A 19,507-nucleotide genomic window follows, 5' to 3' on the forward strand; every position below is an offset into this window, starting at 1 on the left:
TTGCCATTACACTATTAAGATGTTACTAAGTGCAAAATGTACATTTTGGGGGGGAATGAAATACTAATTTTTAAGGTAATAATGCAACAACAGCTGACAGCACAAAAGTCTACTATGCCCCATCAACAGCACCAATGAAAATTGCCCCATCAACAGCACCAATGAAAATGACCTAAAGGACAAAAACGAGTGTATTCATAAAGGCTCTAGAAATGACTACCGCATCAGCACCAGGAGATACTTAAATGTAAAATAAAAAGCAAAAGGTATCAGACTAAAGGTGACTCAAAAAAGGAAAGAAAGTCAGGCGTGGTGGCGCGTGCCTTTAATCCCAGCACTCGGGAGGCAGAGGCAGGCGGATCACTGTGAGTTCGAGGCCAGCCTGGTCTACAAAGTGAGTCTAGGACAGCCAAGGCTACACAGAGAAACCTTGTCTCAAAACACCAAAATAAATAAATAAATAAATAAATAAATAAATAAATAAATAAATAAAATTTAAAAAAGGAAAGAAAGCAGACTTAGAAATGGCTTCAGAGAGAGCATTTGGAATTCATGTAGAGTCAGTATCAGATCAAGGGTGGTGGTTAGAACATTGTATGCGTCAGCCATCTCATGTCCAATCCACTGTGGCTAGTGCAGTCACTAATGTAGACCAACTATCCTTTAAAAGTTTGGCACCTGGACAAAAACATAGTATGCCTTTAAATGCTAAAACCAAGTTCATGGTCAGTTAAATAAAAGCCCATTATTTTATCTAGAAATTTAAATGGTATAACAAAATCTGAATGCATCATTTATAACTTCATTCTGGCTCTTTGTCCTATAATCTAACAATACCTCATGTTTCATGAACCAACTTGACTTCAATTTATACCATGCACTGAAGCAATTGATGGCAAATAACATAGTGAGCCCCTCTATTTCAACTAAGAGTAATTCCAAATTTATTAAAACACCCGGCAAACAAGTATACTTTCATTACATACATGTAAGTCAATTGAGGCAAGGAATTATTATATAGCACTAGGTGGCCTCTGTCTCTTGAGCACTGGCAAGAATCATCATACCTGGTCCCCAGTTTTGTGTTTCTTTAGTGTTCTTTTTTTTTTTTTTTTTTTTTTTCAAAATAACCACTACCATTTCTGGAACCAACTCCAAGATTTTAAGAACACAAAAGAAAAATTACTATCAATGAAACAATGACTGTCTTAACAATACAGCCCAACACCTGAGAAACCACATAATGCTTCTAGACGCCTTGGAAATTTAAGGGCATCTATTTAAGGGCATTTGGCAATTGTTGTTTTCAGATGAATTTCTGTCATGAGCTAGGCAATCCAGTGACAAAGTAATTGTGGATAAGTACCTGGGCACTCTTGTTTTAACTTTTAGAGGGCCATAAAAGAATTGGCTCTTATTTCAACAATATTTGCTCAAATACCTATTATACCTCAGTACTGTTTCTACATCTTTCCGGAATATCAATTGCTAGTTTTTCAATAGGAAATCCTACATTCTGAAAGCAGTTTAATTGCCAATTAGTTCAGCCTGGTTTGTTTTTTGTTTTGTTTTGTTTTTTCAAAAATTTCACACTATGTATTTGAAGGGGCAATACACAAAACTTGATCTATACCAAATATCCACAAGAAATGACAACTCCTAAACTCCTATCAATTACAAGCTTTCAACTGATTCTAAGATGTATCTCAAATTACAAGAAAGTTGCAAAACTGACATATTATAAGTCTGCAAGTTAAACACGCTTACAACCATAATTATTTAACTAAAACCAAATAAAATATACAAAAGCCAGAATTGCTGAGTAGCTTAAGTTTTTTTCAACTAATATGTACATATGACACAGGAAAGTGACCAATAAACTGCATGCAAGTTTCTCCTAACTAACGAGTACTAATGAAAATAAACTTCTGGGTGTATCAATAAAGGCATTTCTAGAAATGTTAAAAGTGAAGGAGGAAGACCCACTCTAGATATGGGCGCCATTATCCCATAGGCTGCTGTCCTGGATTGGACCAGCTGCCTCATACTTCTGACCACCATGCATTCTTCTTCATGGTGTACCCTATCCCTTCTTAAAATGTAAGCCAAAATGCCCTTTTTCCCTTCTGTTAATTATCTGGAATATGGTCATATAAAAGAGAAACATGAACACATTAATATACCTACATAAACAAGCTTATAGGAAGCAATTTATTTATTTATTTATTTTGGGGTTTTTTGAGACAGGGTTTTTCTGCATAGCCTTGGCTGTCCTGGACTCACTTTGTAGATCAGGCTGGCTTTCAACTCACAGCAATCTGCCCGCCTCTGCCTCCAGAGTGCTGTGATTAAAGATGTGTGCCACCAGGCCCAGCAGAAGCAATTCATTTAAATTATAAAGAATCACCATTTCTGAAAGATACTATGTTTTGAATATGGTATTCTTGAACAATTGGTTCCAATGCATTAAGCATCTGCGTGGATTTTGAAGTTTTATGTAAATTTGCCTAGTATTTGCATCTAACTCTGAATATCTTCCTATCTATATTTTTAGTTTCTAGATGTACAGCACAGAATAGACTGCAAATCTTACATAAAGTTGCACTGTTTAAGAAAGAAAAAGCCAAGTGTCAAAGTTTAATATAGATTTTATTCTGGATTATTTTCAACTTTCATTTTCACAAAGGTAAAATGAACAGTGTGTACTCTTATTCACTTTTGTATTCCTTACCACACAGCCATATAATAATTTCTGATGACAACAGTTAACACAGAGAACAAAGCAAAAATGGCTTTCATTTAGCATAAAACAGATCTATGATAAAAGACAGTCCCCAACCTAGGGTGGTTGGTCAACTTTAGGATTATCTGTGTATTAAAAACATGGGATTTCTGATGGGCTAACTCAAAAACTTACACCATTAAATAAAAACATGGTTAATAATCTCAATGTCTGCATATACATCCAGAGCCAACCAACTAAACAACTATTTCTGTTATTAAACAGGTCACTCAAAGTGGTATTAAATTCATGAAACTCTCCTAAATAATAACTTACAGCTATTGAAGAACTTTTCATCCTAATATAAAAGGTAACATTATACTAGTTCAAGGTAGCTCAATATATCAACATTTCTTCGTAATTTTTACAGGATCAAGTTCAATCTGACAAGAAGTACATCAGTAAAGCACATTAGCAGCTACTGTAAGAACTACTAGATGTGGGTGCTCATATGTATTTAAATTCCTTAATGCTCTAATAAACCAAACAAAGCAAAACCCAGAAAACATCAAGCCCCTTTGTGATATATACAATATTCATTGTTGGATGAAATGCATAGCCCAGACACCTAAGACATTGAACACACAGCTTTGTTATGTCAAGTATATTTAATATATTTAGCCTGTTTTAAATTTAAGACACCTCGTCAAGAAAAAGCCTAAAATTTTAACTGCAAAAAGAGCAAAATATTTTTAAATACTTTCACAACATCTACAATTCGAAATTTTGAAGGCAAATACCCTTTTACCCCCAGAACAGCATAACTGAAGCTGAAGTTGTAATTTCTATGCAGTATTTTGTAGAATACTGGCATAGTGTAAACAAAATGAGCCTACAACTAATCCTTTGCAAGTGCATAAATATTACTAATATATGTAGAAAATTAAATTGGCTTACACTGATAAAAGTAAAAAGGATTCTATTGGCGGCGGGGGAGGGGGAAGCATTACACCCTGTACCTACAGACCTGAGTTCAGTCTAATGATTAGAAAAACCAACTTCTGACCTCTACAAGTAGTGTGGCACAAGTTGCCCACACACAGGTTTAAAAAAAATAAAGAATTCTACTTGAAAAGTAACACTATTTCAGGTTTTGTAAGAGATGCTTAAATAAATGGTCAACTAACCATTTATTCTTTACTCCCCTACCTTTCTAAGAGCACAAAGGTCAAACTAAACTACTTAGTTTAAGTGCTGTGCTTCAATTAGAACAGAGCCTACTACTATAAATTACTAATAAATTGTACAATTGTGGCTTAAAGTAGTAGCTGACTGTATTTGCCTACTTTCATTCCAAAGACAAATATTAAATTTTAATTCATGCTAACCTTCCTCAACTGTAATTCTATTATTATATTTCTAGATTGTACAAAGACTTTTTCTTAAACATGTATTTCCTCCAAGCTTTACATGGAGCAGTTTATCACAATGAAATGCAAGGTTACCACTCATTTTTCCTTAGCATATATTTCAACTGTGTCCTCCTATCTTTACCTTTTCTTGGCTTCCTAGCAGCTTACCCTCAAATTATATACAAGATAAAATTCTCAGTAGAGTATCAGAATAAATGTTCTGTTATGTGCCCCCAAAATTATACTGCCTTATAAACTAACCCCAGACTGAGTCGCCTTTAAAATTCCAAAACTAAAGTTTAATCACATAACCAAAACAGATTCATAACAAAAAGGAAGTTACATGGATCACTAGATCCAAGGCCTGCTTTACCAACAAAAATTGTAAGGTGGCAGAGAAAAGTCTATTACCGAATCTGCTCCTTTTCTTATTTTTGCTAAGTATTCATCAGGATTCTTGTAGTCACAAGTTTCACATTGCTCTGTTGCCTATTTTATTTCCTCAGATTAAGTGGAGAAGGAAGAAACCACAAAAGTTCCACATACAAGGCAAGCGCAGGATCCAAACAAATTCTGTTCCAAAAATATTATGGTACAACTAAGCAAGACAGATTAAAAATGCCACCTTTGATCTTATACTGCGTGCATAATAATCTATTTTTTTAATATCTTAAAAGTAATCTGGCATTAAAAATATAATGCTTATATAAGTTTGTTCATTGCTTAATTTTTTGAAATTAAAAACAAAAGTAGCTATAGTACTTTCTCAAGGAAAATAGTTAACTGTTCCACATGGTAGCACATGTACTCAGGAGGCAGTCAAGCAGAACTCACTCAGTTCTAGGCAGTCTTGATCTAGATAGCAAAGCCCAGAATAGGTAGGGCTACAGAAACCTTATCTCAACACACACACACACACACACACACACACACACACACACACACACACACACACACGTATATACGTAATCACTATGAAAAGATGGCTCAGCAAGTGAAAGCACTTCTGCTACACCTAATTTGAATTAGATCAGCTGCAATCCACATGGTAAATAGAGAACCACAAGTTGTTCTTGTATATACTCAAGTGTCATGCTAGGCTGTGCTCAAAGAAAATTGTGTTATATAATTATATTATTATAAATTATATATTTAAAGGCTTAAAAGCTAACCGCTTTCCCTTAAGACAACAAAGAAAATGAGAAAAGATGCTACCCCATATGCCTGGAATCCTCTCACCCTATACCTAAATCCTTCATTCGCTTCAACTGCATCTTAGACTTCAGAATCCAACCTTTCAAGCCTGAGATGTACAGCTCACTGGGAAAGCACTTGTCAATCAAGCTCAAGGTCCTAGGTTAGACTCCATGACACCGTAACACCAATTTCTCCATCAAATGTGAATCCCCAGTTTATTCTTCCACATAAACACCATGTTCTGCTTCAGATATCTGAAACATTATATTTGTATTTGCTTCTAATAGGAATGGTTTAGATTGATTTCTTACTACTGCACTGTCCCAACACATAAGCACTATGGCTAAATCATTGAGTACTTCTTGGGAAATACTTGGGTTCCCTCAAATATTAAACTACTTATAATTGTGCAGCTGGAGGGGGAATTTTAGTCCCGTAACTACCAGTAATGTTAACCAAAAAGTCACCTCTAAAATATTTTCCTACAGGTATGACTATCAAGCTATTTCCTTTCCAAAATTATCTGTTCCTTGAAAATAAACTAAGAAATATCCTGACTTGTCACAATTCACAGTATGAAGTTCTTCAATCCATCACAATGGTATTATGTGTCAATGTCTTCTTCAACACATCACGATGAATCAAGATGTTCTAACGTGACTGTCACAATCCATTTATCTCTAAACCCACTCGTTTTCACACTAGACTGTTTAGTTTCCTTGATGCTACGTCCAATTTTTTTCATAATTTCCATCCCACAAAGCATCAGGAAAATAAGTTTGAGGCCTAGAGAGACCTAACAAACACATAATAAAATATAAAAATCACTTAATTATCCACTGAGTCTGCGTAGTCAGTCACTTGGGCCTAGAGTATATTGACTAATTTGTACTAGGTCAAATCCTCTACAAACAGCACAGTATCTGATGTAGAATTTAATGCATCTCACACTCTGAAAAATATTATGGATACCAGGACCAATTTTAAAGATACACAAATGTAGCCTCAAACTGGCTAAATTCTGAGACATTCAAGAAAAACCTTTAGAGATGGGGAAATAGAGGGACCCAGAGGGTCCTAGAAACCTACAAAAAGAACATCGTGATGGGTGGATCGGGGCCCAGGGCAGTCTGCTCAAACTATTGCATTAACCAAGGACAATACAATAGTAAACATTGAAGCCCTACTCTGATCTACCCAATGGACAGGACATTCTCCACACTTATGTGGAGAGTGGGGACTGACTTTGACATGAACTCTGGTGCCCCATATTTGACTACCTCCTCATGGTAGGGAGGCCTGGTGGCACTCAAAGAAAGAATAAGCAGGCTACCAAGATGAGACTTGATAGCCTATGACCATATAGTGGGGGAGGAGGTCCTCCTCGGTCATAGACCTAGGGGAGGGGAATAGGGTGAAAGCAGGAGGGAGGGAAGAATGAGAGGATACAAGTGATGGGATAACAATTGAGTTGTAATCTGAATAAATTAATAAAATTAAAATATTTTAAAAACTAAAATAAAATTATGAATGTAAATTAGAAAAAGAAAAGAAAAACCTTTAAAATCCAGTCTTCGCCCCTTTTTTATTAAAAGTTCCCTTGACTATTTGATAAGTATGTGAGGGCTTTAATTTCTAGATATGAAATTAGCTAATGCAGAGTAAAGAGCTGTTTTATGTATGTGTTCTTCCTACTCAATTAACAAACAACTGACCTTCAGTTTATTAAGGATTTAGCTTTTACTTATCTGGGTTTTCAGTGAGTTAATAATGCATTACTATATCAAATATATCCAGGAACTTTTACAATACTGTTTAATGACACAGCCTATGAATTAAAACTACCATTGGACATTCTTCCTACTTAGTAAGAGTTACATTACAATTTTTCTCTCCTTGAAGGTAATTAAAAAAAAAAAAAAAAAAAAACAAACAATTTCTAAGGCCAGGCATGGTGGCGCACACCTTTAATCTCAGCACTCGGGAGGCAGAGGCAGGCGGGTCACTGTGAGTTCGAGGCCAGCCTGGTCTACAAAGTGAGTCAAGGACAGCCAGGGCTACACAGAGAGACCTTGTCTTGGGGGGGAAAAAATCTAATTCCATTAATGACAGGTTAGTTGTAACTATTGAACAGATTGTAGAACACCAATAAGTTTACCTGATCTAGAATTTTTAAAGCTTAATGATAATTCCTGGGAATTGCTTTGTAAGAAAACACAACAGTGTCAAAATGCTTTCACTTTGAACTAATGTTTGTTATTGCCTATAAACTAAACCAGTCTTTCACAGTGATTAATCTTTTTAAAGTCTACCCTTTCTCTACTTTTTACCACACATGCTATTAATATGGCTTGTAACTCTCAAATCCCAAATTCTTTTCTCCCCTTAACTGTAACTTACTGAGAATAATTTGGTACACAATTAAATGTCAAAAAGCTACTCTGTTCTTCATTTTCCTTAAGTCCTTGATACCTGCATTTTATAATATTATAAAAAAAGAGCTGATTTATGCAAATATAGCCAATTATACTGTAATTACAAATCACATGTAATGTATCACCTCAAGGCCTATATTCTATGAAAATTAATAGTTAAAAATATATCCTGATGGGTACTTTAAAGTTGAATTTCTATTAAGAAATTATGAAGCTCTAAGCTGGGTGTGGCAGCACATGCCTTTAATCCAGGACTCGGGAAGCCAAAGCAAGATCTCTGTGAATTCGAGACCAGCCTAGTCTACAAAGAGAGTTCCAGGACAGCCAGAGCAGGAAGATATACAGAGAAACCCTGTCTTGAAAACACCAAAAAAGAAGAAGAGAAGAGGAGAGGGAAAAAAATTATTAAGTTTAAATGAAATGAAACATACCCAAGGGGAAAAAAAAAAAGGAAAATATTAGCTAAAAAGTAACTGGATACTTTGATTAAAGAATTGTTTTAAGTTATACATCTATAAAAAGAGGCATACTAAATATTCAAATTCAAAAATATTTAATATTTAGATCCAATTTAAAGTAGTAATGATAGCAAAAATGTTCAAATATAGATGAAACAAAAAGATTGAAGATATTAGATACTGAACCTCATACCGTTCTACTTTAGACACTTGAAATTTTATATACTATACGATTTTCCTAATCCAACCAATCTCATTTATCTTATTACAGGGCATATCCACACCAGTTTCCAGTCACTGACCACTTGACATGTATTCCAAGTTATCTTTTTACAATGCAATTGGAAACTGTACTGTAACCAAGTTGTTTCTAAAACTAACTAAATGTCCTATAAATGTAGATAAGCAAAATAAACAGGAGAAAGTAAGATTTGCTGGACAAGATTGCAGAACACAATAAGACACAGAAAACAACTGGGCAAGTAAGTTACAGGCTCACTATGGTCAAGAGCATACCAACTATAAAGCAGCAGGATCTTGAAGAGATATCATAAATACTTTATTACAGAACAAGATTCCTCCATGAGCTTATGCATAGCAAGAACTGCACTATTAACTTCCATTACCCATAAATAAAGCACATCCCACCCACATACCATTTCTTATAAAAGCAACTTTTACTAACAGACATTTTTCTTCTTTATCACACTTAACTGAACAATCTACTAAAACACCACATTTTATGCTATCAGTAACATTTCACAGACAATATAGTACCATATAACTAAAATCTGACCTTTGAAGCAGAATTTCTACTGAAGGCCTAAATATATCACCACCAAGGGGGAAAAATGATTAAAAAAAAAAATCACCTGGCATGTCTAAGAATGTCTACTTCATACTATTCTAAAACTGGTAATGCCATCAGTAAAGCTCCTTAACTAGTGACAAAAAATTGCAATTAGAGAAGCATACATTTTAAAGATAAACTACTTACTTAAGAATGGTTTTTGCACTACTGCAGTCTTCAAATCGAATGGAGTATCCAACTTCCTGGCCTAACATGACATCCATCTCATCAGCAACTCTTTGAGCCACACTCATTGCAGCTACTCTTCTGGGCTGTGTACAGGCAACTCCTCTTTTGGGTCCTGGCAATGATCGCATATATTCCACACACCACTGTGGTATCTATAAAATAATTTCACATTTAAATTATTTGTACTCTGTGTGCATACAAGCTACATGTATCATCAAGTACTTTATCTCATTGTAATAATTTAAAACAAAATTCAGTTATGCAAACAAAATATTTATGACTCAGATTACAATAACATGAACTCTTTAAGGCAGAAGGAATCACACACATCACTGATGTGGCATAATTATACTCCTGGGAGGACAAGGTCCATTCACACTCTGCTCCATATGCTCAACACTACAGCTGTACCATTATTATTTTTCTAAGCAATGGAAAAAATTATTCAATTTAAATTCTACCCTTTAAAAAAATTTAAGTCTCAAAAGCAAAATACACCATAATCACACATTTTGAATTTAAAAAAATGCAGACACGAGTATCATACCTCTTGTGCCTACAAATTCCAAGTCATCAAAAGGTCCTAACACTGTTACTTTTCCCTCAGGAGTGGTATGATAGTGACTGTACCTTAGCTACCATCTTAAAAGTAAGTTCTCAAAATCATCATCTTCAAGTTCAATAGAACTGAGAACAGGAACCAAAAGAAAAAAGGAAAAAGAAAATTTGAAGCTCAAGGTGGTCATTATGGTGACCTCTTATACTATGTAGACATGAAGAGGTTCTCTCATTGTTGGGTTTTCTACCCATTTAAATGAAAATAATAGGAAGACGGAAATGTTCACCTCCTTTGGTAAGAATCCTATGCTTCAAGTACCTAGATTTGTCTCCATCAAAGTTTCCTCTAGCCAGGCAGTGGTGGTGCTCACTTTTAATCCCAGCACCCGGGAGGCAGACGCAGGTGGATCACTGTGAGTTCAAGGCCAGCCTGGTCTACAAAGCGAGTCCAGGACAGCCAAGGCTATACAGAGAAACCCTGTCTCAAAAAAAACCAAAGTTTCCTCTAATGCTATAAAATACAGAGGGTTTGGATCTAAGAATTTATATGATGAAATTTGATGAAAAAAAAATGCCTGATATACTGTTACATAATTTAGTTAGATTACTTCAGCAACTGGACTAATGCATAAAAATAAATAACTCAAAAGGGAGGCAAGTAAACTTTTTCTCCAAAGAAAATAGTAGTATCTTTCAAGGGCTTAAATAAAGCAAACTAACTAAAATAATAGTCTCGCCTCAGTTCTGTGAGCCAACAGACCCATAGTGCTTTTCTAGGAAAGCACTACCTTCTTTTCACCTACAAATCTAGAGAGTAAAATGTGGTGATCAGACAACATGAAACTCAAAGCACCATTTAGCAGATTAAAGGAACAGTTTATCGTTAATTCTTAAAAATGTTAAGATTTTTTAAAATCCAATAAAATGAATGATTTAACCTCATTTTAGAAACAAGACAGTTGGGTTAATTTGCCAGATCTCAACCTTTTCAGAATCCTTTGTATTCAATTATAAAATAAGTGATGACAAAGTAAGAGATTTACATATTACTTCCTAATGAAAAATCCATCTTATCTAAACTTAAAAGTTTTTCCACAAAAAATAATTTTCCATACAAAACTTTTATAGTAGGGTCCATATTTTACATATTCTCAGTTCTAATGTCCACACTGTTAGAAAGAACAGCACTTGGTTCTCCATATATGCTCATCTACACAATACAAACTACCTTCAATGGAGAGCTACAAAAAACTTAAAATGGGATAAACTATGAAAAATAAATAGGGCTTGACTCTTCAAAAGTGCTAATTAACAAAGACTTAATACAAAGCAAACACACTGACTGGTAAAGCATCTGAAATGACTTAAAATTCTATGACATTAAAAAATTTACAGCTATATTCTTTCATGAATCTTTTTTAAGATTTCAACACATTAAATCAAAAAGTTTGAAGGTTGAGACAGGGTCTCTCTCTGCCCTGCCTCTGCCTCCCAAGTGCTGAGAATAAAGGTGTCACCACACACAGCTAAAAATCTGAGTTCTTACCAACAGCAAATTGTCCCTCAATTAAGTCTTTTTAATATTTTTGGTTGCTACAGTATCAAAATGCCTCTGAAATATTCAAATTGGTTTGTAGCACATAATTTTTAAAAGACTTTTTAAAAATCCTAAGCCAGACATGTGCTCCACACCTCAGGTTAGGGAGGATGACAGCACACTAGAGGCAAGCCTAGACAGATTACACAGCAAAAGCTGGAAGAAAGGAAGGAGAAAAAGAAAAAAGGCTGAACATACAGCTAAATAATAGCATGTTCAATGTTTATCTTACATTAATAAAAATGAAATAAGCCAGTAAAAGCATTTAGAACAGGCAATTATTCAGTTCATTTCAAATATTTTCCTTAATTTTACAAACTCTCTACCATGTCCAGCAACTTTTGTACTCAAAAAAGAAAATAAGCCCTAACTCTTTTAACAGTTGGCTTTCAGGTTAGAACACATGAAAAACAGTTAACTTCACTCAACCTCAGCAAGCAAGTGCATACTGAACCTCACAAGTACTACTTTCACCCATCAGATTGATAGAATTCAAGTTAAGGGATATAACCAAACAGCCTATGTATGCTCCGTAAGGAAAGAAGGGCTACTTGGCCACACATATTGTTAAACTACAAAAAATTCAGCCACTTCAAAACCTATAAACATCTGTCCCTTGAGCCACTGAACAAAGCCTAAGGATGGCATGTCACGTCAGCAAGTTACAGGTACTTGTCACTAAGCCTGACAACTTGAGTTCAGTCCTCAGTACCCATAAAGTGGAAGAGGACTCTCCCAAGTTATTCTGATTGCCACATATGTGCTGTGGCATGGGTGCATCCACCCACAAATATAAAGAGATGCAATAATATACAAAATACTAAAAAAGGCTACAAGTCTATCAACAAGGTCGAGTAAGTAATGGCATGTTTACAAAATGTGGGAACCACCAGGCATGGTGGTACACGTCTTTAACCCCAGCATTCAGAAGGCAGATCTCTGTGCATTCAAGGCTAGCCTGGTCTAAAAAGTTAGTCCAAAACACCCTAGGCTACACAGAGAAACCCTGTCTCGATCCTTCCCCTCAAAAGACACCTGTGAGCGCCTAATGAGATAGCTGTAACAGTGTTTAATACTGTATTCAGGAGGCAGGAGGCAGATGGGTACAGGTCACAACTAGAGACTTTGTACCTTGTAGCATTTTTAACCATTTTCTTTTTGTGAGACAGGATCTCATTATGTAGACAAAACTGACCTTGACTTCAGAGACCTGCCTGCCTGATTCCTAAATGCTGGAATTAAAAGGTATGCTGGCAACTTCAATTCTTTTTTACAATATTCACATAAAATTCAAAATACTTTAACAAAGAAACAATTAATCCAACTGTTAGATCTCTCTACTAGAAAACAAACTAAAATGTGGTAGACATTATTCCTGCCATACGTAAAATAACAAGATGAGAAAATATGAGTAAACAGTCTCTACTGGAATCACACCCTTAAAGTAACTAAAAAGTGCTCATCAAAGTCCTATTCTTCAAGGTACTCTATAAGCCAGACAACTGGAAATGAGTTAACAGACAATGTGAAATGGCTTCCATCATCAAGTCAGCACATTTAGTTAAGTTTAAATGTGAACATAACGTATTTACCACGGCATTTAACAACTCACCTGTGTTGTTTTACCAGACCCAGTCTCACCAACCAGCACGAATGACTGATGTCTAACAAGGATATCTGTAAATCTATCCTTGTATTCCCAAACAGGGAGCTGAAGCCGCTTCTTTAGAATGTCATAATATCGAGGAGTATGGGGCAGGTTGGTAAATGGGTTAATGCACTGTGGAAGTGATGTGTGTCCTGCGTGTCCGGTGTGTGTTGAATGAGCAGAGTGTGTAGAGTGGGTTGAGTGAGCAGAGTGGGTTGAGTGAGCAGAATGAGAGGCTTTTAACGGTGGCAATCCGGCACTGATGAGCATAGCGTTGGTGGAAGCCCTCAATTCCTTTTCCTTTTCCTTCTCCCTCTCTCGCTCTCTATCTCCTCTATCACGTTCTCGGTCACGATCTTTCGATCGGTCTTCTCTATCCCGATCTCGTTCCCGGTCTTTCCTAGAAAAATAAAAATTTAGAAATCAGTGATTTTTGAAAAACATGTAAATCTCAATGAACCATTAGAAAATATGATATAGCCAGGCATGGTGGTGTACACCTTTAATTCCAGCACTTGGGAGGCAGAGGTAGGTAGATCTCTGTGAGTTCAAGGCCAGCCTGGTGTACAAAGCAAGTCCAGGACAGTCAAGGCTTATTATGTATTACACAAAAAAAAAAAAATGACTGAGCCACAGGGCATGGAAATGGCTAAGCAGATAAGAACCTAGAGGAACTACCATCTGAGAGGCTTTATCCAGCAGTAGATGGAAACAAATGAAGAGACCAACAGCCAAACAACAGGCCTAGCTCAGGGAGTTCTAAGAGTGGGAGAAAGGTTAGAAGCAGCTGGAAGGGACAAGGATACAAGAAGCCCTACAGAGTCAACTAACCTGGGCCCATGGTGGCTAAGAGAGACTGAACTACCAACCAAAAGGCATGCATGGACTAGATCTAGACGCGCGCGCACGCACACTTACTTACTTACTTGAATTTGAAACCATAGTCTCGTATCTTTGAAATATATCCCAGCCATTGCCTTTGTTTTTAATTTTGCTTCTCCTCTAGGTGCTCCTTAACTGGGCACTATATCACCCCTAAATGTGAGTAGGAAAGTTTATAAAGCAAAGGAGTCATGTAGACTCAAATAGCTCAGGGACTAGTGGTTCAGTGGGTAAAAGCACTTGCTGTGAAAACAGGAAACCTAGGTTCAAATCCTGCAGTTCCATGGAAACCAGGCATGGCCTTGGGGTGCCTATAACCCCAGCATTGGTGGAGAAGGAGTGGAAGACAGATAAAGCTTGAGTTTCCTGGCCAGCCTACCTTTTAACAGTCAGCTTCAGATTCAGTGAGACCCTGTCTCATACAAGGTGACGTGTGTGAATAGACACACACCCAGCACCACACACAGAAAATCTAAAAAGGGTTCACATATGAGGTTACCAATTTAATAAGCATTGTCCATATCCAACAGTAAAATATCAAACTATTAAGGACCTAACTTCCAAAGCAACAAAACTTGGAGGAAGACAAAGCAATCTATGTAATGTTATGTGATAAATACCGACATAAAAACTCTTTTCCAGGACACATTTCACCTACAGCCCCATTTCTATAACAGAGGGAAAAAAAAAATCAATGCAAAACACAAGGATTTGCTTATCAATAAAGTAAGAATCTAAATTAAAAAATAGAGGGGCATGGCAACCACAGCTGCAAAAACCACAGCAAAGGCTCACTTCATCTATTTTCTGCAAGGTGAAAGAAATATAACAATCAAAAAAAATTTAGGACTGGGTGGTGGTGGCCCATGCTTTTAATCCCAGCACTTGGGAGGTAGAGGCAGAAGGCCAGTCTGGTCTACAGAGTAAGTTCCAGTACAGCCAAGGCTACACAGAGAAGCCCTGCCTCAAAAGAAAAAAAGGAAGAAGATGCAAAAAACTAATTCAATGGCCTAGGAATGCTGTTGCAGTTCACACTGGCTATTCTGAATGACAAAGGTAAAAAAGTTCTGTTGAATGGTGACTCAAACCCTGTCCACTTTATACATATGCAGACTTGTCCATGTGCACATTTTGTTTTAACAGGAAAGTTTATTGTAAAAGTTTTGTTCATAAAATTTGCTAGTTGAAACATATTACTTTTCTTCCCCCTGAGACTAGGACTCTCCGTGTTAACCTTACCTGTCCTAGACTTGCTAAATTTTAAATTTTAAAATAAAAACAAGCTCAGACTGGTGGTACACACCTTTAATTCCAGCACTCAGGAGGCAGAGGCAGGCAAATCTCTGAGTTGGAGGCCAGCCTGGTCTATATAGTTTCTAGGACAGAAGGAAGGAAGGTAGGTAAAAAGGGAGGACGGGAGGGAAAGGAAAAAGAGACGTGCTCTAGCCAGGAACAATGGCACATGCCTGTAATCCCAGCACTCAAGGAGTCAGAGGCAGGAAGATCTCTGTGAGTTCGAGACCAGCCTGGTCTACCAAGTGAGTCCAAGACAGCCATGGCTACACAGAGAAACCCTGTCTCAAAAAACAAACCAGCAAGCAAACAAAAAACAAAACAAGCTCTCTACCTCCCAACACCCCACTCCCTCTCTATATCATCTTCTTCTTCTTCTTCTTCTTCTTCTTCTTCTTCTTCTTCTTCTTCTTCTTCTTCCTCTCTCTCTCTCTCTCTCTCACCCCTCCCCCCTCCTTCTCTCCATGCTCATTTAATAAACCTCATATAACAATCAAAAAAACTCTAGGAAATTATTTAACATCAGTAAGACAAAAGATGCATCTTAAAACTGGAGTGTTACACAACCAATGGGACACAAACTCCAAGAGTTCATGACTACTATAATTCGTATTTATGAATAAATATGCTCTCCAAAGATGGAAATAAAGATATGGAGTAACGTAATGCTTTTTTAATACATTTATGTATGAAAATTTCTTACTCAGTACATCTAATTTAATCTCAGCTTTGACACAGGATTGAAGTGAAACCCATTTCTACATACAAAGCACCCACGACAGTATCAGACGCGCTCCCACAGTTGAAAAGCTCTAATCAGGAACACTAAAAGCCACCAGGATGAAAATGTTCTCATCTTCAGATTCTTCCAGAGCTGCTGAGATAGCTCAGCTGGTAAAGGCACATGCACCAAGACTGAAAAACTGAGTTGACCCCTGGGGACCAACCACATGGTGAAAGGAGGTAACTGACTCCCATGTTTTCTTCAACTAGCCACACACAAGCACTAGTCATGTACCCACCCCCCCCCACACACACACACACAAAAGTGTACTGGAAAGATGAGACAGTAGGGCTTGGTGACAGCTGGGGTGACAAAATGAACAAGCCTATGCTGTCAAATACACTAACAAGAGCAAAGAGAAAGAAAAGCAACAGACTCTGGCCTTCAAACTAAGTGAGGAAAGGGGGAAAAGATGACAAGCACAAACTCACTGCTGAAGAAAACCAGTTCTGTAAGAAAAGGTAATTTTAAAATCTAGGAAAACTATAAACACCGCCCTACAGAATCTCTAGAAATTAAGGGATTACTGCACAACTGAGCTAACTCTCCTGTACTAACAAATACTTAATATTCAAAGGAAACATGAAGCCACCATGATATACTCAAAGTCCACTTTACCAACGTTATGTTTTGCACGAAAAAGAAGTCACTATATACACTGTAGTATGGAACCACTGATCCCAATAAAATCCTTTTAAGTGGTGAACATACACAGAAAAAAAAACACTAAAATAACTGACTCAGTGTTTATTCCAATGTGACCTCTAAGGAGGGAAATTAGTTGCATCTTAGCCCAATGTGACATTCATTTTGGCTTCACAAAGTTCCCCACTTAACCGACCCAATATAAATGTTATTATGACAGGTGGTAATGCCTAAGTACAGTACTAAGTTTCTGACGAGAAAAGCAGAACTCTACATGCCACTGTAAATTACATAAGAGCTCGCCATAACTCTGTTCTCTCTTGAAGAATATTCGTGAACCCTGTTTACCTCTAAAATCGGTGGCCCAGCTCAAATGCTAATTTGGGATTTTTGCTTGAGGGGACAGCTGAGGAAGCTGTCCTGTGATGTTGCATTATTACAACGCCTAGGATTACAAGTATACAAATATATGTGTGCGTGTACGTACGGACACACACTCAGAACGTCAGCAAACCTGCTTTCCATAGTCAATATTTCACTCTAAGAAGAGCATTAGAACACTATACTTAACATTGATAGTCAGGAATCAGATCCCAAAGGACTTTCCCTGAACAAAAACTCAGAGGCCACACAGATGATTTGACAGTGAGTCAGTGTCACAGGGCATGAGAAAATGATAAAATCATACAACAGATTTGGATAGTCGGACTTCGGTGGGTTTGTTTTCTAATTAACCAAACGATCTCTGTAATGCCGAAGTGAACACATACAACGGACTAAAATGGACTATAAACCAAAGTATATTTTTAAGTATGAACTGTGAAAGAAAAAAAAATGGAAAAGGATAACTTTAATACAACTGCTTACATGCTAAATGCATCTTCCCTTTGCTCAAGTCTAAGAAAAGGAACCAAACTGCCAGACCAAGAACCGGTGAAAGCATTTCTCAATCTGCACGTGGGTGTTGTTTGTTCATACTTGCTTAAGATCACTTTTTCAGAAGTGCGTTTAGAAAATAACTTATGCAGTGGAGGTGGGGGGGGGGGAGAATAATACATCTTTCCACAGTCCTACCCCAGTGATGCTCTGCAGGGCCGGTTTTTTAAGCAAAGCAGGAAATAAAGGAGATGGCGGGAGGGCAGGCGAAGGGCGGAAGTTGGCAACGGCATCCTCTGAAGTGCCTCAATGGTTAGAGGCCCGCCGTCTCCCGCCAAACAGTGCGCCCCGCGGCAGGCTCGCCCCTTAGCCCCAAGTAGACCGCTCCCGCCGCCGACCGGGGCCGCCCGGGGCCGCCCGCGCCCCCGCTGCCCTTGGCCACCGGGTTCCGGACGCTCCCCCCGGCTGAGGGCCCCACGCGAGCACCGAGGCCTCGCGGCCCGCTCCTCACGCCCGCCGCCCCGCGGCCTCGTGGCCACCACAGGCCTCTCGCCCTCGCCGCAGACGCTCTGCCCGCGCCCCTAGCCGGCCGATGGCAGACAAAGACTCGCCTGCCGGGCCTGCTCCCCACCACAAGCCAACAAAGCCCCGGCCGCGACCGCGCGCCCCGGCCTGCCTTACCCATCGGTCCCCGCACGCTTCTTGCCGGAGGGGTAATCCTCCCCCAGGTCCAACCGATGCCGCTTGGACATCCTCGCACTCCCAGAGCGGACGCTTAGGAAGGAAGGAAGGAAGGAAGAGAGACACCAGCAGCCGGATCCCGACAGAAGAGGCCCGCTGCTCAACTCGCGGGGACCCCCTCCCCTCCCGCCGCCACAGTCCGCTCCGTGCGGCCCGAACCAGGAGCTAAAATGGCGGCCGCGACGAGGGCTGGGCCTGCGCGCGCGCGCGCCTCCGCAGCGGGCGTGCCGACATGGTGCGCGCGCACGCCCTCCGAGGGCGGGAACTCCAGTCCCTCACACTTTGCGATTGGCTGAAGGTCTCTGCGTGCCGAGGGCTCCGCCCTCTTCCCCCGGAGCTGTGCGCTTAGGTAAAGCGGCGGCCAGGACAGAAATGTGCCTCGAACTGTCACTTGCCGCCTGAAGTTGACACCGAAAGTTGAGAGAGCCTAACCCTAGTTAGGAAATCTATCCATCCGTGTATTAACTTTAGCTTTTAGGGTCTGAAGCTCAGGAAGGTTAAGAAAACAGTGAAGATCACAGAGCTGGTAATTGGCAGAGCAGGACACAATTATTTTATAACTTCAGAACGAGACTTTGCAGTTGTTGAGCCAGGTCCACAGCCGCGGTGAGAAAATTGTTAACTTACCGTGACTGGTTCTGCCCATTTATCCCGGAACAGATAACGTCTATTTATTCAAGGTACAGCTGTTTGGACAGGGTGCAGAAAATTGGCGGTAATCAGACTGTGCACTTTATTTTGCCTCCAATCCTCTGTCCTAGTCTTCCTCCGTTTGTGTGTATATGAGTACAGAATTAGGCACTCGGCAATGTTAGCCCTATCTCTATCCTCTTTTGGTTTGGTTTTCGAGACAGACCTGTCCTGAAACTCCACTCTGTAGATGAGGCTATCCTCGAATTCAGAGATTAGCCCCTGCTGCTGCCTCTGCCTCCCAGTGCTGGGATTAAAGGCATGCTCCAGCACGCCTGGCTTCTGTCCTCATTAGTAGAGTGAACCCAGAAAGGCTTTTTATAGCGTAATCACCTAGACTGAAGGAAATCAACAACTAACGCAGCCATTAAGACTCCGCTGTACTGACAAGTTGGTAAATTGGTAAGAGTTTTGTGGCTCTTCTTCCCTACAGCCTATGTGTTTTCTCAATTGCTTTCATGCCCTGAGGTGCTGGAGAAAGAGGTCTAACAACCAGCCCAAACACAGGGTATCCCTGCATATCAAGGCTC

The 19,507-nt window shown here is 38.8% G+C and overlaps 1 protein-coding gene across 2 annotated transcripts in view; it reads right to left on the reverse strand.

The window, feature by feature from the left end:
• The window catches only part of Dhx15 (DEAH-box helicase 15), a 42,572-nt gene extending 24,116 nt beyond the window's left edge, over window positions 1–18,456 (reverse strand). Inside the window, exons 1-3 of one of the 2 annotated variants that reach the window (XM_051165218.1) lie at window positions 18,228–18,453; window positions 13,031–13,466; window positions 9,222–9,415 (exon numbers count right to left, since the gene is read on the reverse strand). In XM_051165218.1, the coding sequence (XP_051021175.1) occupies window positions 9,222–9,415; window positions 13,031–13,466; window positions 18,228–18,298 (701 nt within the window). In that variant the 5' untranslated portion in view covers window positions 18,299–18,453. Of the gene's footprint in view, window positions 1–9,221; window positions 9,416–13,030; window positions 13,467–18,227 lie in introns of both variants that reach the window. The other variant, XM_051165219.1, reaches the window with a different exon arrangement.
• Window positions 18,457–19,507: the final 1,051 nt, after the last annotated feature.

This window comes from Acomys russatus, chromosome 22 (genome assembly GCF_903995435.1).
Source record: "Acomys russatus chromosome 22, mAcoRus1.1, whole genome shotgun sequence".
NCBI lineage: Eukaryota > Metazoa > Chordata > Mammalia > Rodentia > Muridae > Acomys > Acomys russatus.